This window comes from Medicago sativa, chromosome 2, assembly GCF_051527215.1.
Source record: "Medicago sativa cultivar Bolivia chromosome 2, Bolivia_mono, whole genome shotgun sequence".
NCBI classification, from domain to species: Eukaryota; Viridiplantae; Streptophyta; class Magnoliopsida; order Fabales; family Fabaceae; genus Medicago; species Medicago sativa.
Window position 1 is genome coordinate 6,397,961 of NC_140750.1, and position 25,865 is coordinate 6,423,825.

The window sequence follows — 25,865 nt, forward strand, 5'->3', positions numbered from 1 at the left end:
GCAAAATTTGTCTAAAGACTTTAAAGCAATCTAAAGTATTTAAGAAAAGAAATAGTCTAAAGATTATTACTCTTCTGAAAACGTTGCAGTTTCGGTTGTGGATTCTAGTATTTGTTATCATGTTTAATTTTACTTTTAAATTTACAATAATGTAGTAAAAATCTGTTTATTTTATGGTATAATAATTTAAAGTTTGATTATTGTTATGTTTTTACGACATTGAAATTTACAAGGCAGTGTGTATTTTAACCAATTCATTAACACAAATTGCGGGAAGAAGATGAGTTTATTAAAAATGAATTACAAACTTTCACATTATCTTACACTTAACAACCAATGTGTTAATTTTATGTTTTCCAACTTATTTTATGCATATATGCCAAGTACCCTCAATCCATTTCAATTGGTGATTTTTCTTTATAAGTATATACAATAAATATATTATGTTATTTGTTGTAAACAATTCATATTTTCTGTTTGAAGATGAATTGATTTTTTATGTTTTTTTATTTGCCATGCATTTTGCTATTGAATAAATTCGAATAAAGTTGCGTATTGAATTAATTCGAATAAAGTAGCACAAGTATACAAAATCAATTAAAAAATACACAATTTTATTTTAGTTTTAATTTCATCTACATTTACATTCTCCCTAAATATATGTGGTATCATCATGATGTTGGATTTAAATTAAATTGTTGAAATTTTGCCAAAAAATGTCAGCATTGAAGCGTCACTTTACTTAGCATAGAGATTTGCAACTTTCTTTCAAAATTATACATAAATCCTAAAACTCATAACTATACTATAAACATGCAAACATTTTAACAAAATTAATCGACTTACATCTACTCTAAAAATGAATCATAATATCTTACTTATAAATCTACTCAAAAACTAAAATTATAAAAATAAAAAAGCAACAAAATTTAAATTAACCTAAAACTCATAACTATAACACAAACATGCAAACATTTTAACAAAATTAATCAACTTACATCTACTCTAAAAATGAATCATAATATCTTACTTGTAAATCTACTCAAAAACTAAAATAGAAAAACAACAAAATTTAAATTAACCTAAAACTAAAATTATATAAAAAGAAAAACAATAGCACTATGATAACTTACTTGTGATTTTGTTGAATAAATTTGGATGAATTTTTAAAAAAATGAGAGATTGGGTGATTTTGGTAGAGATTTTGAGAGAGATTGATAGTTGATAATCGATGAGAGATAATGGAAGAGTGAGTTCCGCCTGAAATTTGTATCAAGATTGTAGCGGCAGTTAACTGCCGAGGGGTATTTCAGTCTTATCTGTGGTGTTTTTCAGCCTTAACACAAGTGTGAACAACAATTTTCTTTTTATTTACTATTAAATTGCAATGACGTTTGTGCAATATGTTCATGTGACTCCATCATGGGTTAGGTTTGCTTGAAACCTAAAACTTTAGATTATATGGGGCATCTCTATTATAAACATTTCCCTTAATTTTTTTTGAAAAGTACACATGACATATTCAAATTTCTCATCTCATTTAATGCTTTTTTATCAACCAATCAAAATGGATCATGACTCATTTATTTTTTATTAGCCAATCAAAATGGATCATGACTCATTTATTTTTCATTAGCCAATCAAAATTGATCATGACATGATTTTTTTCCCTATATATAGACTATTTGTTTTTCATTATATTCATCTACCTCTTCCTTTCTTAAAAAAAGAAGACATAAAAGGGCATTTTCTGTATTTTAAAAAGCATGGAATTTTAATCACTTGATGGATTATGAGGTTGATTTACTCTTTGATTTGAATCTAATCGCTAATGCTACTTTCTTCTGGTATATTTTCAAATATCCAAAAGGGATGAGTCGCTAACTTAGTCATTTTGAGAGAAGAATCTAGATAATTTTTTTTATTACAATGAGCCACTCCCTTATATCTATTTAATTGCAATGAGCCACTCTATTATATCTATTATATTAATAAGGATTGTGTATTTTTTTTGTTATGATTATGCCTATATGCATTCGAGTGGAACAAAAGAGCGTAAATTATATTGATAAAATTAGTTAATGTAGCTCTATTCTCATTCCTCTGCTTTTTACTCCATCTACGACATAACTTCTATTTAATTATGATTAGTATTCTATTTCGATATTCTTAATTCCAAAGTTATAAGTTTATGTTTAACTTTTCTTTTCAAAAAAGTTTATGTTTAACTGTATAAATGTACACACTTTTTGACTCAAAAAAAAGAAGGTACGCACTTTTTGAATAGAAAAATCCTTATTAATAAGATTAAATTTGAAGAAAAAAAAATCAACAAATTACAACATTTAGGAGACTTTTCCATTTATATGCAGATTATAACTCATAATTAAAAAAATAGTTTTAAATGCCTTTAAATTTATTGAATCAGAATAAACTCAAATAATTTTCTTATAAATGTCAATGAATTTGATTAAACTTAAATAATTCTATTGAGAATTTAATTTCTATTGATTAGAATGCGCTATCTCTTTGTACATTTTGAAGTGATGTACATGAGGCTTTTGCAAATGAGGAGAATATGCCACTAACGGTGAAAAATAAAATATCATTAATGATAATATTCATATTTGCTTCTAATGGTGGCATTAACTTTTTGAAGAATCTAAATTAGCCCATATAAATTGACACTGGAGAGAATCAAACCCGAGACTTCGAGGAGAAGCGCACTCCCAGATCCCAAACTAATATCATCAGGATAATGGTGGCATTAACTATTGCAACGATGATGCCTATTATTTTGATGATAATATTCATGTTTCCATCTATATGAATATTATTTTTTGTCAAAAAAAATCTATATGAATATTATTTAAATTTATTTATTTGATTGCTTTTGAAGAGAAAAATATGACTCAATTGAAATGTATATTATATATTAAGTTTCAATCAATCATGTTCATTTGTTGCACCTCAATCAATTGTATCTGTTTTAAATTTAGATGCATATTATAGATAGTAAGTCAATCAATTCTGTTCAATATTATGAAACAAATATGTATACATTTCTAAATGTTTTTAAAAATAAGTATTCCATTCAATTATGTTTTATAAAATATTTCTAATGTTTTTTTTTTCAACTGTTGATTAATACAAATAAGTATTTCAAACAAAATTTGTAACATCGTCACATTTTAATATGTAAAGCAATTTGTACCAAAAAAAAAAAAAATATGTAAAGCAATTACATTTTAACATGTGGCATCTTTTACATTATAAGCCAATCGGATTGCATCACTTTGTTTATTTGGATCATATTTTTTTATTTGTTCAAATTGTATTTTACTTATACAATTTGCCTATATGTACTCTATGTTTCTTCAATTATTTCACATGTCTATTTCTCTTCCATACACCGTTGTGAACCTCCACAAAAAATATTGTGGTATCGAGATCTAATAACATACTTGAGATCAACCTGAGGTCAAATAATCATGGAGCATAGTCGTTCAAATCAATCATGCTCGATTAGTTAGTGATATCAATCGTGACACACACCCTTTTTTTTTCTTCTTTAGATGGTTCTCATGGATGCATCGTAGTTTACTTAATGCCCCTCACCAAATTCTATATAATTCTCATTTCCAAGTTAAATTTTAATTAAGGTTCCAGTAATTAGAATGAAAAAAAAGATACAGATTCATCTCGCTATGAAAACTCAAAGTTAAGTTATATTATATATGATGTTTATTTTTTAGGTTTAGGTTTCATGTTGAGGGAAGATTATATATATAATCAAGCAGTAATCAATTTATAATATGAAATACTTTCTGTTTTATCTTGGTTTTCGGGTGTCAAACATTGATTACGTTTGAACCTTTTAAACCGGTGATATCTTATTTTTTCTTGGGAAGGGAAAAAGTAAGCAAAACCCTTGAGAATCGAGGTCCGGGAGTTGTTTTCGCTACGGGAAGGTGTTAGGCACCCATAACGACTATAGTATCCTATAGGAACCGTCTTTAATTTCTACGCGCGCGCTTTATTTTTAAATGCTATTTTGAAATGTTATTTACACCTAAAGTTTGCTAAATGAAGAATTGGAGGGAGAAGAATGTTTTTGGATTTTTTATTTTAGTTGAATTGAAGGAATTTCGTTCCTTGCCTACGTACCCGTTTAAGGGATCAAATCCACCGTAGTTCTCTTCCAAAAATGTTTTTGTTTTTGTTGGTTGATTTTAAGTTTGAAAATGGGATTTTGAAGAATAGAAAGAGGCCTCAAGGGCATGAGATTTAGAAAAGAGTGAGGTTTGATTAGTCATTTTGGAAAAGAAGTCAAAGTTTGATTATTTTTCATTGAAGTTTGATTAAGAAAATAAAAGGAAAATTCAATGGGATTTTGATCCCAAGGTTTATTTTGAAAATGATTTGAGTGATGTTGTTCATATTTGTTTGGAAAATTGATTTTTTCTAAGTATGAACCCTAGGCATTCATCTAAACATACAATCCTAGACATACATCTAAACATGCATATTCTAACTATACCTAAAGTGATGTGTGTGCAAGTGTCGGTGCTTGTGTCGGTGTACATTATTAGAGTCCATTGTCCTTTACATCATACCCTAGATACATTCTATGGCCTCTTTGCCAAGAAATTAAAAGTGGCATAAAAGTAAAATATTACAAGAGCTCCTAATTATTACATTCTAATTTTGCATGAAATTGAAACTTAAAGTGCAAGAAATTAAAGTGGAGAAAGGGATGAGATATGGAATGAAATGGGAATGCTTATGGAGAATATGAAACATGAAATGAAAAGGTTAGTAGCACATGACAATATCAAAGGAAATAAAGCAAGAGAAACACTAGAACATAAAGGATAGGAAATGAGTGCAAACATGGCTAAAATTTGTTCATAGAATGCAAGAACCATATGACCTATAATTCTCACATTCCAATACATTTTTAAAGGTTTAGAATCAAGTCTTGGAATGGGAATTAAGGCAACATAGTTAACTTGACAATTTGGAAGCAAATTTAGACATATTTGCATTATTTATTTACACAAGTAACTTGTAAACTAAGTAACCTATCAAGATTCACAATTATGCAACAATATCAAACACAAACAGCAGCTAAAACTCTCTCAAATCAAGTGGTATAGGTCACCAATATTCATCAAGCAATTGGGATTGAAATCAAGCAAAGTTTCATTCATTTTTTAGCACAAAACAACACAAAAATAGTAAGTGAAACACCACATTATCTTTTGCCAATTTTTTATTATGTAAAATTAACACTAAGAGGTCACAAAATTATCAAGAAACACTTATGAATTTCTTTGGAATTTTTAAAGAATTTTTGATCACAAGAACATGTAAAATTTCACAAGATTTAACAAATGTAAAAAACAATTGAAAAAATGCTACTTATATTTTTATATCCCAATTCAGCACATAACAGCATCACAAGAAAGTCAAGAAACTAGTCAAGAACTCATGAAAAATTAATTGGAATTTTTAACAAAGTCTTTGAGCATGAAAGTGTGCAAATAGCAAGGAGTAGAGTTGAAATAGCAAGAAAACTGCCAGGAAATGAAATCCACAGACCAAACTGACCCAGGCCCAAAGGAGACGGATCTGGTGAAGGCACAAGGACCGTTGGATTGATCCAATTGGATTGGATCCAAGATCCAACGCTCAAGCATGCGCCAACACACAGATCCATACATCAGGCTAAAGGAGAGTTCACAGTAGCCGTCAGATCAAAGATCTGACGGCTCACACAGAAGAGGAGCATGGTAAACATAGCATACACACACACAGGATCAGGCATGGCATATATAAGCAAAAATGTGAAGGGAAACCTCACAACTCTCACATGCTTCTCTCTCTTCAAAGTTCTTAGAGAGAGAGAGTCTGCAGACTCTCTCTTCTCCGACCTAGCGCCGGTCATCTTCTCCAACTTTCCGATGCGGTGGCCGGCGGTGGCGCCGCCGCGTCGGAACCCTAAACGGAGACCTGAATACATATTCTTGACGCTCATGACCTCCTTTCTTCGATTCTGAGGCTCGTTTCTCAAAGAAACTCACGAATCAAAGTAGATCGGACTTTTATCTTACGGTTTTGATGCTTCTTTTTGTTAACTCTTCTTCTTTTTCTCTTATTCGAAAGGTTCTTGCAAGAAAACTCTTAAAATGCTCCGATCTACTTTGATTCGTAGCCACAGCACATGTACGAAGCTAATGTTCAGGATTTTCGAAAGAAAACGTGAAGAGGAAAGGAAAGAGAGTTTGATACCTGTATTTTGGACTGGTGATGTGACGAACGAAGAAGATTGTGAATTCTTCGATTGTCCTTCTTCTGGTGAACTTTGTATCTTTTCTCCTTCACTGCTACGGCTTCGAATTCGAACTTTTTCCCTCTTCTTCTTCAAATCCTTCGTGATCACGAAGATTTCGCCGTTATTGATGAGTCTTCGTTGGAATTGCGAAGGTAAGCTTGGTGATGACGATTCTTTGGAATCTCTGAAAGCTTCTTTCTCTTCCTTGCGAATTCGTCTGGTTTTTTGTGAAATTGATGAGGAATTCTGTGTTGTGTGATGTTTTTGATTCGGTTATGGCTTGAATTTGATGAGGATTGATGAATTTGGTGATAACCGAATTCGGTTAGGGTTTGAAGATGATGAATTTGTTCATCATGTTCTTGAGCCTTTTCTGGATTTTTTGTGGTGTTTGATTCGTGGAAGGGAGAGAGAGAAAATGTGATTGTGTTGTTGATGATGTGTAAAAGTGTGAATGGATCTGTGATGAGTTGGCCTTTTATAGGCTGACACATGTATGGACTGGACCAATGAAATTTTGACATGTGGCATGCCTTTGTAACAAACTTCTGTGGACCATTAAGACTTTGACACGTGTACAGAATAGATGACTTGGACAAAAGAGGACTAAATTGCAAAATAACAAAAAAATAAGGACAAAAATGAAAAGGAAAAGAACACAAAGGACCAAAATGCAAAAATAATAAAAATTGAATAAAAAAGGTAAATTTGAAATAAACGTAAAGTGAAACGATTAAAATTGACAAAACGGACTAAAACGAACCAATGGCCTAAATGAGGTACTTTAAAGTAACCTCTCTCTGCCGAAATTTCGTGTGAAATGACCAAAATGCCCCTAGGGCTTAAAACGACTAAAAATGACTCAGATGCAATTTAAAAATGGATTTTTAACAGAAATTGAATCAAAGACTCATACAAGCAAAATTAAAAGACTCAGAGACAATTTTTAGGATTTAAACAGGGTTTTGACACATGAAAAGACCAAAATGCCCCTAGGGGCAAAACTGACTCAAAATGACTTCAAATGCAATTTTTGGCAAGGGTTTCGACATAGAATGAAACAAAGACTTATTCAAACTACTTGAAAAGACTCAAACAAAATTTTGAAAGACTGAGAGACATTTGACACAGGAAATGACTAAAATACCCTTGCATGTAAATTTTGCAAATAACATTGAAATAAAATGCAGAGAAAGATGCAATTGATCAGAGACATATCAGATGACTTATAATGCAAGAAAAGAAGAATTGAACAAGTATTTTTAGGTCCAAAATTAGGGTATAACACTTTCATTTGTCAAACAACAAAAAAATGAAAAACTCTAAATTTCGTGTGTAAAAAAATACTACACTTCAGTACTCATGCACTACCTTCTATTTATACTATTATTTTTTGAAAGAAAATAATAGTATAAATAGAAGGTAGTGCATGAGTATTATTATTAGCATTAAGATGGACAATAACATTTGTATTTCTGCTTTTCTATTGTGTTTTAATTGTATATTTACTTTATCACATGTATTTTTTTTTGTGCAAATAATATCAATACAAGTTCTCTATGTAGTTCATGATATCATTCCTATAATAGTAAGATTTTTTGTATTTTAACAAGATTAAACTGATTTTTTAATTAAGTATTTCAATAATATTATAAGAAAGAATGCAATATCTTAGCAAAACCCATGTTAACCGAAAAACCTTACTATACTGATTTCTAAAACAATTGATTCTTCTAACGATTAAAACAATTGATTCTTCTAACGATTTTTTCAAAAACAAATACTACTAACGCCTCTCTCTTTTCTCATTTTCAAATCCTAGCCATCGCCATTTATCTTCTTCTTGATCTATCAAAGATAGATAATTTATGGTCAATTTTTCCTTTAAATCACCCCTTAAAAAAAAAATTCCTTCACTTTTAGTTACATAAGACGTTTCTATATATTTTCATTTCTCTTTCGTTTGTTTTTGTGATTTCATCATCTTAGCACGTCTCAATTTGTTTTGATTTTCTGTTTATATAAATCAATTGTTACTTTTTTAAAGGATCAATTGTTACTATTTTTTGAAACATTATTAAATATTATATGGTTACATGATTGATTTTATTTCTCATGGTGATTTTATAAATAATAGCATGAAATAATGTTCCCTACAAAAAAAAAAAAGCATGAAATAATTATTTTCTCACTCAATGGTGGTTAAAACCATCTACAATGAGATCTTTCTCCTATTTAGAATCGTGTTTCTTCACTATGATTTCGACCATATGCAAAGTTGTTATTCAAACCGTGTAATTTCCCATCATTTTTTTATCTTTTCGAATTTTAGATATTTTTTGAATTATTAACAGTATTAAAAAAGTACATTTTTTTAAAATTTATAATTGAATTAGTTTAATATTTTAAAAATTAGATAATTATGAATGAATAAATACACTACTGTCAAAATTCACTGATACATATTTATTACTACGAACCATTTAATATTTTTTTTGAAGTGCTGAGTTTGAGAGATTTTTTATTTTCTTAGTCAAGTGGGGGTTCAATTATGAACCTGCTGCATCCCGCTATAAATATATAAATAAAAGGAAACAAAAACAAACGAAGATGAGGAACATAGACCAAAATCTTCTTAATAAAGATAAGCAAAAAGCTGAAGGGGAAACACTAAACCCATAAAAGAGTAAATAACAAGAACATAAAAAGTAAAGAAAACCAAAAGGAAAAGAAAAGAAACGAACTCAGATAAAGTCCTTGAGTTAATCTGGTAGCATATCCCTAGAGTTTGAGAGATTAAATATTATTAAGTATATTAATTATAACAACAAGTGACATGTACATACGAGGCCATTTAAGCAACCAAATGGAGAGGTGCATTATGGATGCTCTAACAATCGATTAACTTATCGATAACAAATCTCCGTCGAAAATAATCTAAAATAAATGCTTGCTGAAATTATCAATTTTCAAATATTATTGTTATCATTATTAATAAAAAATATTGATTTTTAATGATTTATAGATATACTAATTAAATGTATCACTTAAGTTTGCTAAATAATTTCTTTCAAAAAAAAAAAAAGTTTGCTAAATAATTTTATATTTGATATTTTTTTCAAGTTATCATGAAATTGGCACCAAGTTTAGACCACGACTAGATAGCGACTAATCTTTGTTGAAAAACCTGTGGGGCACATAAGGTAAGTTCTCTCATCTCAACCGAATATTTTTCATATGTATGAGGCACAAATTGAACTACTATCCACATGCTTAAGCGGCTCTAATATATATTATCACTTTGACCAATTTTTTTCTAGGGTCATAGCTTACATGTTACTTCCAGGTGTTCGTACAACCAGTTTATCCTTCAATATTCCATTGCAAATCAATGAAGCATTGATACATGGATTTGAAAAGAAAAAAAAACAGTAACAAGGTTGCTTTATTCATAAAAACCAAATTAAGTATTTGGGACGAAACACCAATGATAAATCGATACTGATTTGTGGATTTTGATCGACCAATGCACAATATAATTTCTTACGATGGTGCTGACAATATGGACAAATGTTTCGGTGGTATATGCAGAGTTTTGGGTGGCAATTTTAGAAAATTTTTGCCAGTGATTAGAAAAGCATGACAAGACATACTAGCAGTTTCCATCAACTCATCCAATTTGTGCAATCATTGCAAAGTGTTGGCGCTTACAATAAATATGAATCTACGTTCTTCAACCAATCAAACACAACAAATTGAATTTAAAAAGCTTGTTGAATGTATTCTTTCAACAGGAGATGAAATTGGATCTGCCAATGAGAGTGGAGAAATTAAATTGAGTATTACTGATAAATTTTCAATACAAGATCCAACCTTTTATTAAAGAAGGTAAACTAGCTCATTGAAATTGGCAGCAGAGAGAATCGAACATGAGACCTTAAAAGTAGCACACTCGAAAGCCAGACGCCAACGCAAGTGGGTTAGATCCAACTTATTCATTATGTTCCCTTATTGACTTTGTTTATCCAAATAATTTGGAAAATATATAGATCTCCAAAAAAATCAAGAGCGGGGGAACTTGCTCAAACTTTGGACCCAATTGAGCACTTTAACAATATTCTTCTATAGTTGTTTCCAGAAAACAAGAAGAAAAATATTAGTTTTGATTCAGTTTGTCAATCTGACAAAAATTAAGAGCTACAAAGCAAATGCTTACAACGGAGTTCTTGAATGATATTAACAGTTACGTATTTCAAACCACAAATAGAGATTTAAAGTTGGATGTCCAATAATAATGGTGAGGAACATAGACCAAACTGTTGTGTTGCACAATGAGAAACCCCACATCTTCATCCAAAACCTTAAGACAATATGTATATTACTCATCTCACTTATATGTTCATAAATATCAAATCTTGATGGCAATGTAGTGTTTTATCTCACACATGACACGTTAACATTTCTCCTTTCTACTTCTATGATATGATGAAATAGTCAAATAAGACCAGAGGCACAATATGGTAAAAAAGGAGGGTTGGTGGTGGTTTCATATAGGGATTTTTTTCTCATTTATTTTATGAGAAGAGATAAATTAAATTAGAAAAAGTAAGATGATGAAAAAGGAATTCAAACATGGGAGAAATGACAAGGAAAACGAGTGAGTTGTTGGTAGTTTTATGAGTTTGTTGAAGGAGTTGGATATTACTAAGTAATTATGCTACCAAAAATATTAAACTCATTAAAAAACACCACATCGATTTAAAATGCATAATAAACATGTATTTTTCAACTCAACATAACACGTATAGTTTTTTCTTTGTCATATCCCACTAAGGACTAAAAGTGAAAGAACTTGAAACAATAGAGGTTAAATAAAAAAAAAGCAATCGCCTTGAAAAATAAAAATTGCATTAAAGCGAACGACTTCCAAAATATAAAATTTAACATAAAAAAATTAAACAAATGACACTCAAAAACTAACAAAATAAATTATCATAAAGTTGAGACTTCAAGCGTAACCTACATTGGGTTGTATCATTGCATTGGGGTAAAAGAAACCACACAAATGATATTGACACCACAATTTATCGCAATCTTATTCAACATTTACTATTCCATCTACTATTCCCTGATTTAGTTTGTTTAATTTTTTTAAGAGACGCACGAGATGTTTGAGATAAAAGAATTTCTCCTCAGACACATTTCTGTTATTATGCCTTGTAGACTTGTAGTTTTGTTTCCACCAACAAAAGAAACTGTACAAACACAAAACCAAATTAATGTCCCTTGTTTTTTCCAATGTATCGCTAGTAAAAGTAATTATATTGTTACTAAAAAAAATCAAGTAATTCTACGAAAAAATTCAAAGGCAAAAGTAGTAACTTCACCGTTAGTGGAATAAAAAGCAGCCAGAAGACTGAAGAATGCTGCAAAAGTTAAAGAAGGGTAAAGTAAATACAAGTTGTTACAAGAGCTTATGTGCAGTGAAAAGTATGTTCAACTAAGTGATTAAATTTAAGTGGTTTATGAGCTCTAGTAAAGATCGAATCATTAAGAGAACCTGAATTTGATTCATAGATGGAACAATTCTGTAGTTCACCAAACTTCACATACCCCTAACTGAACAATGGTTAACATAAAGAGTGTTTATTCACTCAAAACTATAGTGAATGAAACATCAATATATTTTGAAAAATTGAAAGGATATGTACTTGTTGCTATCATACAACAGTTCCGTTTGATATTTGGCACATGCCCATCATTGAGTTGTGTGAATAGTGGGCTGGTCTGGTTAATGATGTAAGCTTCTCAGAGTTTCTTTGTCTAAAAATTCATTCAAAACAATTGAGTCAAAACAGATGCTCATATACACTATCCAATTTTAACCAAAAATTCTAAAAGACACTTCAATTATTACTCAACACAATCTCATAAATGTTAGGCCTCACATTTATATGGTCCCAGCCACCTCCTAACCGAAAGTCATTCACACAATTTAAATCGTACACTATTCAGTTTACAGTTACACGATACTAGAGACAACAATAAAATGTTGGGTTACTTCACTATTTTGGACCAGAAATACTATACTCCATTTTCATCTAAATTGCCATGTGATTGTATCAAAAATGTAACAAGTTTCAAATTTTTAGCTATATGGACCTAAAAGTGGATACATAAACATGCACAGAACTACCATAATAGTTTTAATCAATACAATGCATCTGTGTGGAACACAAAAGAGTACACATATAAATTTAATACACAAGCACTCTAAGTAGGTCATTGCCACTTTAAAATACAAATTACACAAATAGAATAACAATTTCTCTGTTTCCTGAAATCCGAAGTTATTAATACAACAAAAGCACATAACCAGCACACATTGTTCTTCTCGGATCAATACTGCAATACACCCTGCAAACAAAGTGGTGATTTCTATCTAAATTTAGAGTGAACTGTGAAGCAATAACAAAAATGGTGCATGACGTAGGAAGGATCAAATATAGCTTACTTTGGTACGGTTACTTTCAACCTCCGCCAATGTGTGTGTCATCGGTTAATGAAAACCCGAAGAGTCTGCAGCCAGTTTTACAAGAAACCATATCTTGATTGTCTCTCATCGCTAACACTGAATCACGAGACCTTGAACCATCCAACAAATTATTATTATTATTATGAAAATCATGCACACCAAAAGAAGTTGTGCCTTCCAGAGCTAGTCCACTAGATAAAATAGGCTTGTGGGAAGGCGCAAACATTCCACTTTTAGCTTCAGATATGTATGAACCCTGATTGAGATTAATATTATCATACCGAGAGTTTGAAACTGGATTAACAGCCTGCTGGAACATTAACACAGATGATGGAGACGAAACTTGTCCAGATGTAACAGATGCATGCAAATGTGAAGCAGCGTCATGCATCTGTGCAGGCCATCCATTTCTGGACCCGAGCATTGGATAACCATCATAACGTCCAACACAACCACTTCCACGGGCCTCGTCAAACGAGGCTCGTCCGTAGGGTGGGCACGGAAGAATTTCTTGACCTTGCAAGACCTTTTGGAATCTGAAAGATTCACCAAAGCCTATGCCGTTACAGGGAAAATCAGAAGCCGCCGGCTGCATTCTGATATTTCCTGTTGCAGCAATCCCGGAACAGTTTGAACCGGGATAGCACCTCCCTAGCTCATATAACCGGGGACTTTGAGCATTAATACTGTCATAGGGAGTATTCATGCCCATAATTTCTTGACCTTGCAAGACCTTTCGGAATCTTAATGATTCCCCAAAGTCTGACGCTCCAATCCCATCTGTCAAACAAACGAATTGTGTCAATGTTGTCGCATGAGGACGAGGTAAGATGGATCATATAAATTAAATTTGAAAAAGATCTTAGAAAATTACTTGGAACTGGAAATTCTAGCTTTGATGAAGTAAATCCAATCCTGGTCCTCTTCAAACTAGCTGCCATCAGGTTACTGGAATTGGAAGCAGAACCAGATGGCTCGATTTCCCATGGGGAAACCCTATTATTATGCCTTGATGCCTCTATATCATCCCACCTTACCTGTAAGGATGAGAAAGAACATATAGATCACAAGCTATAATAATATAGATATATGTCACTATCAGCTTGTACAACAGTAGAAATGATCCTCCATAGCCATTAATTAGTTTTGAAAGACCAGTTAACTATGGCTGAAACACCTATAATATGTGTTAGGGTTTCAATTACTTCATGTCCAAAGCTAAGCAAGAACAAAAAAGTATAAACTCCGTCTATATGTTCATATTTGTGTCAAAAATAGCATTCATCAATCATGTTCATGAAATTCTACATACAACGAAATATAAATCACTACAGTGATGGGGCAGCAGCACATTAGAGGGCAGGGGGTAATATCCTCATATTTAGCTAGCTTATTTAAATTTAAATAATATATGGAACACATCTACGGAAGCTCTTCTATGCTTTAAGACAGAAATCTCCTAATACAATTTCATTAAGTTAAACAAATACACATTAAATTTAGAAAGACCACAGCTCCATACCAATAGGCATTTCCATTTTGATCCTGGCCATCTAACAGGATCCACATCACTTATTCCAGCAATTAATCCAGTGAACCTGCCTCATTAGAATTACACGTATATCAGTTATGGATAGGTCATTTGTACGTAACAAGAACACGTATGACAATCAACAAACCTTCGCTCTGCAGCATCTTCAGTTTCAAAACGCATCCTGAACCTCATTCCAGCAGAATAAGAACAATCAAGGCTCTTCAAGAACTTGTTGACAGGTATGATGAATTCCGAAGAACTGACCCTAAAAAGAAAAGGTGAAATATAATAAGACATATATCACACACCACAGCGAGCAACAACGAAAAGGAAAGAAGGGTCTAAAGCAGTGATATTAAAATTAAAAATACCTTGGATTATAGCAAACACTAAATGCAGATCTTTTAGATAAAGCATTCACAACATCCATGAGAGAGCCAGGATCCAATTGCATACCAGAGGACCCTCCAAAGGAACCAGAACTTTTCAACTGCACCGCCCTACGAATCCCTAGTCTCAGTTCTCCATCCTCACCCCTAATATATCAATAATAAAATCTTAGTCATGGTTAGAAACACTAATTCATAATAATAGATAGAATTCAGGTCATGATACCTAAGAAACAACACAGCATCACCAGACACAAGCTTCTTCTTATTAACAAATGCACTCCACCCAGTTGTGAGCAAATGCCTCCTTGGCTGTCCTGCTCCAACGAACACAGGAAATCAAACCCCTAAGCGTTCAATGACTCAACTGGCAATGTACTATAATGTAAAGTGATATAAGTGACATACCCCTGTATATATGCCGGAACCTCCACTCCGAGCCATGCAGATCCTTTGCTACAAGCTCTTGTGAAGGCCTCTGCTGGCTGTAATCCTAAAGTAATATAATAGTGGATTCAAATTCATAATGCTACCAAAGGAATAACTGATTATACTTCAAGAAATTTGAAACCAAGACAGAAAGCACAATTTGAACTCGGGTAAGGTCCCCACGTTTTAAAACATTTATAAGATTATACTCAAGTGCAACATAGCAAAAAAGGATGAATCAACTAAAATAGTCAATGAAAAACTAGAGCAAGGTTATTTAGACCAAAAAAAACTAATGCATCATATGTGAAAATTACCAGGGGAGGAAAGCAGTCTTCAGCAGCTCGACGAGGCACTGAGAATCCTCCATGAGTGCTAGTGTCAGAAGCTGTGAGAGTCTTGCAGAACATATGGGGTGTTGTTGACTTCACAATAGCTTCAGTATCCTCCTCTTCCGCATCAGCATCAATTACCCCTTCCCGAACATTTTGCTCCACTTGCTATAATAAAACATCACATTCAAGCAAAAGCAAACTTAGAATCTGTTGAAAAACACAACTCAATAATGATGCAATAAGAGAATATTTTGATGCACATATTTTTCTCCTGCAAATAACATGCATATGGACATAGACAGAAAACAAAATCATGTATAACTACATATATTCTTTTGACTCTACACACTGCTACATTAAACAAAATCCAATACAATTAGCCTGTTGCTCTAAAAATTTACTTGACCACGATATCTAACATAGAAATTGAGACAATTTTCCTTTTTCACAATTTCATCCAAGCCTAAAATGAACTAAAACAAGATAATATCATTAGATAAGCCTCACCTGATTTTCAGGAACCAACAAGACTTGACAATACACTTCATCACTTCCTTCCTCAGCCTACACAGTAAAAGCACAAGCATTTCAAGAAAAATCCAAAATCCAAAGTTCCCTCAATACATGTCTCTCCAAAAGAACAATAAACTAGGAAAAGGGTATTCTCTCCACCAATCAAAAGCACATTATGGTTCATTCAAACAAAAAAGGAGGAAAACAAAAAGTATTAAACTTGGAAAGAAATCAATAAACCCTTTTCTCATAATCAATTTTCCCAACTACAAGACCAAACAAAAGCACAAAAACCTAAACCCCAAAAGCAAAAAAATAAAAAATTGAATCAAAGAAAATCACTTACATGAAGCTTAACATCAAGAACACGACAGAAAACATGAGGTGGAATATTACAAGCAGAAACAGGAAAATCATGAGCTTGTTCAAAGTGTCCTTGTGGAACATAAACAACAATGCTTCCTTTCTTTGGTAAAGAGATCAAAGGACCAGCACAAGCATGCCAAAGCTCCAAACAAACAGAACCTTGAGGAGGAAGAGGTGGAGGAACAACCATAGCTGCTGAAGCAGAAGTGCTTATACCAGAGTGAGAAGAAGAAGATGAAGAAGAAATAGCTGAATATGGTGTTTCATCATCCTCTGTAGTGTTGAGATCGATTAACCCCATGTGAAAAAGTTTCTTTTTTTAGCAATGTTAACAAGTGGGTATGAACTATGAAGAAGTTCTATAGTTGTTTTTGTGAAGATTTTTTTTTCAAAGAGTGATTTCATGACTGCATTTTTTCACAGTTTGTGAGGTTTTGTTGAGTAACTTTGGCATTGCTAAAAAGAAAGAGACTTTCTCTCTCTCTCTCTCTCCTTCACTTTCTCTCTCTTCCACTGAGCTATCACTCTCTCAGCTGAATTCCCTTTTGTTTCTTTTTTGGGTTTTTTTTTCTTTATTACTTTTATACTCCCTCCGTCCCGGAATAACTGACCCATTTTCTAAAAAAAAGTGTCCCAAAATAACTGACTCATTTCAATTTTCAATACAACTTTCATCATTTCCAATACAATATAACACTAAATAATACTACTTTTATCATTCCCAATACAATATATTTCACTTTCCCCTTTATTTATACACTTTTCTTAATCTGTGTGAAAAACCAAAGTAGGTCAATTAAACCGGGACGGAGGTAGTAATTGCCTATTGAAATATCCCATATGAATTGGTCTAGTGATATAAATTTGAGTAAGTTTTTCTTAAAAATCTCAGGTCGAAACTTTCTTATGTCAATTCATGTGTGTTTAGTTGTGTCTCTAATAACAAATAATGAGATTGATTATTCTGATTAATCGGTCTTTAAATCAGATATCAAATGAAAAATTGGGCTAGTGAAATGGGTATTTTGGGATATCATGAAACTAAACTTTCTTTGTAATTTATATAAAAATTGGATTTTTATCCTATTTTTCTCTATTTACTACTATTACCCTTTTTCTTTTTAAATTTTTTGGGGCCCCTTTTGCAGGAACAGATGAAGCAGTGGTGCAGTTGCTGTAACAATGCTGAGACTGTTGGGTGTGATGTGTGTGGCAGAGAGAGGAGAGAGAAAGACAGAACAAGCTACAAGAACAAAAGACTGTAGTAGTGGTAGTGAAAGTTATATGTTGGTTAAAAACCAATAAAAAAATAACACAAACTGAATAAAGGGTATTTTAAGACTGTACGGTTATCCCTGTATTTCCGGGGGGATGTCTATTCTGTCCCCTTCTACTTCATCAAATATCACACCTATCCTTCCTTTTCCCTTCTTAGTTGGTTTTCTTTTTCTACAAACAAATGTTTTCATGACAACTTTGATTTAGGTCATCATCTTCTGTTTTTACCACTATGGAGATTTTGTTTGTTTGACCATGATGATGACATTCATTATGTATTGGTGATGCGATTCTCCATCCATCCAATTTAGTAGTACACTTTTTTGGGTACATAGGTTAAGTGTATGATTGATAGATTTATGTTAGGTTGTCGAAATCATGGCAATTTTGGTAGATCATGTATTTGTATAGATTATAGCATGTTTTAATCCATGTTTGATTTTGTTTTATCGCGTCCTAAGATAAAATTGTCCTGAGTTTTTGAAGGTAGAAAACGAACCTATACATAAATCTATGTGTGTGGTTTTGTTTCCACAATGGAGATTAATGCAAACGTGAGTCGATCAAAAGCTAGAATTCCTAGCTTCTTTAAATTCACAATAGATATGACCTTAAATGTATATTTACCAAAGTTAACGTGAAACCAAACACAACATAATGATATGTTACATTCATTAGTTTTTGTAGAACAAGATGTCAAGTATAATTCTTCCAAATCTGCCGTGAAACCAAATATACACACATTCGTTTAACATCTCATGCACTAAAATGATAAGCAAAGTAATCAAAACTACATGGGAATACCTTACATTAAAGTTTGAAACAAATCATTTATTTATTTTTAAATAAAAATGATTTTTTATCTTTCTAAATGACGACAATATTATATCTTTATTGATCTTCCGTTTAAAACACAAATAGCATTATTTAAGTCTTCTTTTAAAATATAATTTTTCATATACGTAGTATTTATTATTTTAGAATTCAGATGACACTTTGGTCTTATTTCTGAACTCGAACGTGATTTTTGCTAATATTCAATAAATGAAAGAATTTTTGTTGACATTTTAATGGACAAGAATTGCACCAAAATCATAAATTAAAGATATAAGGAGAAACTAAATTGTTGAAAAGGTCAAAATCCTAAGTAAGGGTGTGTTTGGATCCATGGATAGGTTAAAGGAAGAAAGGCTAGGGAAAGAAAGGTTGTGGACACAATGCCTTTCCACAGTTTGGTTTAAAGGAACAGTAACTAAGGAAAGAAACAATTTGTGGGACCCACTCATGGAAACCTTTCCTCCCACTAAAGCACGGAAAGTAGAGAGAAGGGTCTTCATTTGAGGAAAAGACTTTTACACCCTTGTTCATATCCCAATAAAAAATTGTTTCTCAACATTTTATGAATATTAGTATATTATGGCGCAAGTAGCAGCTCTTGATAAAGAAATAAATCAGTTAAGTACAATTGATAAATAAATGGTTTAATAATATTCTTCCTTCAAAAAAGAAATGGTTTAATTATATTCTATTTTCAATTTTAAAAATACTATACATACACATGAATATCTTATTTTTATACAAGGGTATTTATGTCATTTGCTAAATTATATATCTTTCTTTCCTTTCACTTTCATTTCACTTATACTTGTACCAAACAACCATACAATCTTCTCACTTTCCACTCACTTTCTACTCACTTTCATTCCTTCAAGAATCTTTCCTTTTACTATCTTTCCTCACACTTTCTTTTCCAAACCAAACACACCCTAAATGTTCGATATTGTTATGGTTTAGAATGATAAATGATTTTTTATTTTTTATCCAAAAAAGAGACAAGAATCTAGTTGAAACTTATAATTTAGTCAAAATATCTATATTCTTTACTTTGTTGGTATCACAAATTTAGGAAGTGATATCTGTATCTATTTTGATTGATAGTAGTTGACATTGGCGTATCATACATACTATACTATCTTGTTTTCTGTTGATTCTGAGTCACGGAGGTACCCTTATTTACCCTTCATATTTGGAAGGTTTTGGTGGTTGTTAATGTTGACAATTAACCAAAGTAACAATGACAAGTCAAAAACAATTGGGTTTTGATATGGAAAGTTGCATAATGTTTTTAAACATTTATCCTTTCAATTTATAAACGGCTAATTCGTTGCCTACTCAAGTTTTGACTTTACCATTAGGGTCCTATCATCATTATTAGCTCTTTACTTAGACAAAAAGTAATGACAAAACCAGATCACTCTAGCTTATACTAACCATTTATAAAACTGGTAAATGAATGAGTAGCTCTATCTCTTTCTAGGGCAGCACTTTGGTGCCATTAATGGCACCGTACCATTAAATCTGGGTCATTAATGGCACTAAGATAGATGTGTTGTGTGGCCCAGATGCAATGACAATGTGTTTGTATGACCTAAATTTAATGGTACAGTGCCATTAATGGCACCAAAATACTACCCCTCTTTCTAGCCTTAGATCATAAAAAAAGTGTTTAATATTTTAGGCCACTCTTTTTGTAAATTTGGAGTTATTCGCTGCTTTAAATTAATTCACGACACGTTAGTTTGATCATTGTTGTCCATACTCACACCTTCCCTTGTGCCTCCCTAGTCCCTACTTCGAAGAAATTTATTTATTATTTCTTGTCTTATTTTATATCGACATCGTTTTATAGTGTTCCGGAGACACCGGTTAAGGAAGCAAATATAGTATCTTTTGTATTTGAAGTTACGTAATCAATTTTTCAAAAGTCAAAAAAGTGTTACTTTTAATTTAAATTTTTCTTTTTTGGATTCCTTAACTAGTGTCTCCGAGGTACCGATTAACATGACCCATATTTAAATAACGTAAGAAAGATACCACTTAATTAATCCATAATGATATGCATGAAATCTTAATGGTCATACGTATGACTATTATTTGTTTATCTTTTTTTAGAGGTTTTGTCCATATATTACCTACTCGATTGACATATGTTCAAATATTTTCTTAATTAATCGCTACTGCCTTAAAATTATTTCTTATTTTAAATAAATGGAATAAAATGACTGTATGAATAAAAAAGGCTAAATAAAAGTGGAAAAGACTTGAACTTAAAAAAATAAATGCAAAAGGTAAGAGAAAGAGAGAGGGAGAGAGGGAAGTGATAACATAATGTCCATCTACCTTGTCCAATTATTATGAGACCTGATCTTGACCTTCACATATAATCATTTAATTAAGCTTATAGTATATCCTTAACTAGACAAATCTAAAGTTCGACTCAAGTGGACCATATATGGTAGATATTTCTTGTAAGGGCCTCGTATTTGTAAGGTGTTTTATACTTGTTCTGCACTTGGTATCGATTCAATACATGGCAACTCGATAATCCATAATCCTCACTGTCTGAGTCAGAACAAAAGACTTATGTGCTACTTACTGCACAAAGAGCTTTGTACTCTAATCAAGTCTACTTTGTAATCTCATATGGAACTTGCTCCACCGTAAATGATAATAGTTCTCACATGTCAAAAAGCTTCTTGTATGCACTACATTGATTAAGTACACATCGATTTAGTTTACACCAGATCAATTAGGGAGAACCATCCTCGGTTGTGAATGAAATAACTTTGTCGCATAGGAAAAACCAATTGTATACACTACGTTGATTGAATATACATCAATTTGGTTTACACCATATCAATATTGATTGTATTGAAGTCATATACTACATTCATTCTTTTTAAATGTCGTTTTATAATTTTTTACAGGTAAACAACTCATATATATTACTTTTGATAATATTATTTATATTTTATTTATAGGTTATGCTAACATGTGCTCCTTAAAACACATGTTTAAATCATATGTTAAAGATCTTTAAGAAGTTAGCAAGTAAATACATATGTTTAAAATCTTTTTGACTTAGCATGTAAAGTTAGTATGACCCATTTATAAATAACAAATATTTATTGTTGAGAAAAAATAATTTTTAAAAACAAATTTTTCACCTTTAATTCGTTAACATGTACATTTATAACACATACTAGCATATTTCCCTTTACTTAACTGTTTTTTATTATTTACTCCATCCGGTCACATTTATAAGCAAAAACCAACTTTTTAGGTACATTCAATAATTTATGTATTTAGCCCATAAATATGGCCAGATACATTAATTATTCAATATATCTAAAAAAATCATTTTTTTTGTTTATAAATGTGACCGAATAGTTAAGGTGTGATTGACAAATCAATAGTTTTTTTTTTTTTAACAGCTCAATGGCTTCTGTGCATTGAACTTTGAAAATAATTCTTATAAATTAGAACAATTTTTTTTATTTGTAAATAGTGATATTAATAATGAACAAAGGGAGTATATATTGGTAACATCTGTCTTTTTTTTTTTTTTTTTTTTTGAGAGGAGGTAACATGGTGTCATATTTGTAGTATCGAATTGACGGACAATATATTGAATGACTAAATAAATACTACTGTTTTTTTTGAGAGAATAAATAAATACTACTGTTAGTAAGTTGTCAAATTGAGAGTATAGTAAATAACTTTGGCAGAAATCATAAATAAAGCCACATCAATGAACCAAAAGAAGCATGACAGTAAAGCCAGCAAGCAGTTTGGGAGCCATGCTTGCATACTTTGCAACCGGCAATTTCATCAACACAAAAAAGATTAATCCTATCTTCTCTTTAGATTAGAAAGAAGAAAAGGGTATATATGTAAATTGAGTGTATCTATATAGATCGACAATAGTATAAAGACCCACTGAAAAGAGTAAGGTCTTTATCAGAAACCATCAATAGCGAAGAGCCCAAAACCCAGCCTCAGAAACAACAGTATAATAGAGCCAGCCAGGTCTAGGGCTCAGTCAGTGAAGTATAGTACCCTACTTCTTACTACCCTCCAACTATGTGGTTGTGAACTGTGGGCCCTACCCTACCCTTAGTTGAATAACCCGGACATAACGGGGTACCATTCACTGCATAACCGGTTAAACCGCTGCATCTTGCTTTTATCCTAATCTGGAAAGTCCAAAACCCTTTTACTCCACGCACCTTCTATTAGAGCGTAGCGTGTGCTTACTATTAGTATTTGTGTTCTATGTTCAAAAATGTCTATGATAGTACTCCCTCCGTCCCGGAATAACTGACCCATTTTCTAAAAAAAAGTGTCCCAAAATAACTGACCAATTTCAATTTTCAATACAACTTTCATCATTCCCAATACAATATAACACTAAATAATACTACTTTTATCATTCCCAATACAATATATTCCACTTTCCCCTTTATTTAAACATTTTTCTTAATATGTGTGAAATGAGCCAAGGGGTCAAATAAATTGGGACGGAGGGAGTAATAGGTTTGAAATGTGACAAAAGTGTTATAAAAAAAAAAAAAAAATGTGACAAAAGTATCTCTATAGCCATGTTCCATTCATGTTGCAGCTGGTTTCTCTAACGTGACGTAAAGTATCACTAGGTTTAATTATACAGATAATATAAACAATTGCAGTGTAATATTTAATCATTTGCATTCATACCTAGCTACTTTTATAAGCACATTATTTGCTAAAAACAAAATAAATTATTTCTATACATATTACTATTGAGTAATGATATTTTGACATCCATTTGATGACAACTTTGTTGACAACCTTGTTTTTCTCACTTCTTATTGGTCAAAAACAATGGAGAGAGAAAAAGGAAGAGAGAGGATAACAACATCATGTGAGTATGAGAGAGAAAGTTGTCAAAAAGTTGTCAAAAAGTGGTTGTTAAAATATCATTTCTCATTACTATTGTTGTTTTATTATATGGTTATGCCTATGTCTATATGCTCCTTTTGTCACTTATATGTGACATAAGGTATACACTCAATGTTGCAAGAATGTGATGTACTCATGTTAGATGCGATGTGCTTAGAGCAATAATCTCCATTTATGGTATCGCGTGCATCTATGGATGTTGAGACACATGTTTGATGTGCCCCCAATTTTTTAAGGCCGTCACACTCGCATATACAAAATGCGAAAAGGAGATATTATACGATCAAACAGTGGCGGAGCCACGTGAGGACTGGGGATGGCCATGGCCTACCCATTATTTTTTAGAAATTACTATTATACCCTCGACATTATTTGAAAATTACAAACATGCCATTCCTAGTTTTGTTTTCTGAAACGCGATAACATGTTCTCCCTCTGGTGATTGCAGTGCTACCTCCATCCATCTTCGACCGTCCGCCACGCCGCGACCGTCTCCTTCTCTAACTCTCCATCAAACTCGAAGCCACACTCATCTCACTCATATTATTCTCTTCTTTCTGCATCGATCTATGATTCTTCTTCATTTCTCTCCATCTCTCTCACAAACCCTAACTAAGTAAGTGTAAAATGTTTTTGTTTGGTAATGATACTGCTTGGATTTCCTATTGTTTGTTGATGAACTTGGTTTCTAATTTGGTTTTCAATTTCAATTTTCCTATAGCCCTGATCAAAACAAAAGGGGAAAATGAAAAAGTAAATCACAAACTGTAGAGTTGATTCAAATCTATTTTGCTTCTTAATTGTGATATTGATTTATAATGGTTTTGAACTGTTTGCTCTGAGTAATACAAAAGAAATGGTCATAATATATTTGAATGAAACAATTAAGATAACTTTCCATATAGACCTGTAGAATGTTGATATATACATCTTTTAATCAAAAGCTTTGTTAGGTAGTTAGGTTACGTTGATGGAATCCGAGGGAGTGCCATAAGTTATTAGATAAGAGCTATGAAAATTGGGAGATGACAGTAGTTTTTTGGGACTGTTATGCTATTGTTGCGACTGCTAGGTACCTGCTATAGGTGGAGTGTATTATTAAATTGGCACCAGTCCAATCTCTCAGCAGATGTTTCTTTATGTCAAATGGAATCAGATTCTTGTATCAGAAGTGTTTGTTCAACATTTCATTGCAGTTCAGGAGAGTTTTATAATTTTCTTTCTAGCTTCAAGGCGTTTTCATTGTCGCTGGCTGTTTTGTTTGCTAATTCTGGTTCAGGTTTGCTCTTATGGGAGCTTGTATTTGCTTTGCTTTGCTTTTTGCAAGATCGGATAAATTGATCATCTAGTCTTTTGTTGGAGTTGTCTTGAGAGGGGTGGTTTCTTTTTGTTGCGGGCTTTGCTGTGTGTGCAAGAACTTTGTGTAGGCTCTTATCTAGTACATGATATCTTGTGTTTTGGAGACTCTTGATCTTTGATTATACCTTCTTTAGTCTGGATCTTTTTAAAGCTTTGGAGTTTCTTTCTGACAGAATCTTAGCCATAATTGGCATAGGTGGGCATATTGATTTTTAGCAGGAGCTTGTTGGTTGCTTTGTGTTGGCTTATTCTTCATTTTGTACCTATCTTTAGGAGTCTCTTGAGTTTGTATATTTTTTGTTAGAGGTGTTGTTCTGCCTATCATTATTTGTATCTTTTGCCTCACTCAAAGTATGCCATATGCTTTGTGGTGAGACTTTGATTAATAAAATCTTCTTTTCTTTTTAAAAAATAAATAAATAAATTCGCCGTTTCAAAATAATATGACTTATATATTTTAGTTTATTTGATAGCGGCCATCCCAAATTTTTTTGCTTGGCTCCGCCACTGCAATCAAACATACGTCTTAAGATATCAAATGGAGTCATTATTTTTTATGATAAGAGTTGCATTTATGAGACGAGTGTGTAAGTTATATGATCAAATAAATCAAGGTTAAAATATGGTATTAGTCCCTGCAAAATAGGCCAGTTTTGGTTTTAGTCCCTGCAATTTTTTTTTATAGTTTTTGGTCCCTGCAAAAATAGGTCAGTTTTGGTTTTAGTCCCTACAATTTTTTTTTTATAGTTTTTGGTCCCTGCAAAAAATTTTGTTTTTGGAAATAGTCCTTGACCCCAGTTATGTGATGATTTGTCACTTTTATAAATAAAAAAATAATTATTGTATCTGTTTTATTATTATTTTTTAATTAAATAATAATTATTGTTATATAAATTATAAAAAATAATACTCTTTTTATTAAGTAAACACATATGTCACATATGCACAAAAGTGACAAATCATCACATAATTGGGGTCAGGGACTATTTCCAAAAACAAAATTTTTGCA

The 25,865-nt window shown here is 32.0% G+C and overlaps 1 protein-coding gene across 2 annotated transcripts; it reads right to left on the reverse strand.

Annotated features, from left to right (window-relative positions):
* Positions 1–12,506: 12,506 nt before the first annotated feature.
* ETT (Transcriptional factor B3 family protein / auxin-responsive factor AUX/IAA-like protein) lies at positions 12,507–16,989 on the reverse strand. Of its 2 annotated transcripts, XM_085742314.1 has the most exons (12): positions 16,419–16,989; positions 16,067–16,123; positions 15,542–15,724; positions 15,204–15,288; positions 15,022–15,112; positions 14,778–14,942; positions 14,552–14,671; positions 14,395–14,470; positions 13,747–13,909; positions 13,154–13,652; positions 12,852–12,982; positions 12,507–12,754 (listed from the first exon to the last, which is right to left on the reverse strand). In XM_085742314.1, exons 1-11 carry the CDS (start codon positions 16,737–16,739, stop codon positions 12,868–12,870), a joined length of 1,875 nt encoding a protein of 624 aa, XP_085598440.1. In that variant the 5' UTR covers positions 16,740–16,989; the 3' UTR covers positions 12,507–12,754; positions 12,852–12,867. The 2 variants fall into 2 exon arrangements, with proteins under 2 accessions (XP_085598440.1, XP_085598439.1); XM_085742313.1 differs by having other exon boundaries at positions 12,852–13,652.
* Positions 16,990–25,865: the final 8,876 nt, after the last annotated feature.

Excerpts from the sequence above, each read along its gene's own strand:
- ETT (XM_085742313.1), bottom strand. The coding sequence starts at position 16,739 with ATGGGGTTAATCGATCTCAACACTACAGAGGATGATGAAACACCATAT. Across the intron at positions 15,289-15,541 it reads AAGACTGCTTTCCTCCCCTG|GATTACAGCCAGCAGAGGCC; the intron begins GTAATTTTCACA and ends ATATTACTTTAG. Across the intron at positions 14,943-15,021 it reads GATGCTGTGTTGTTTCTTAG|GGGTGAGGATGGAGAACTGA; the intron begins GTATCATGACCT and ends TTGATATATTAG.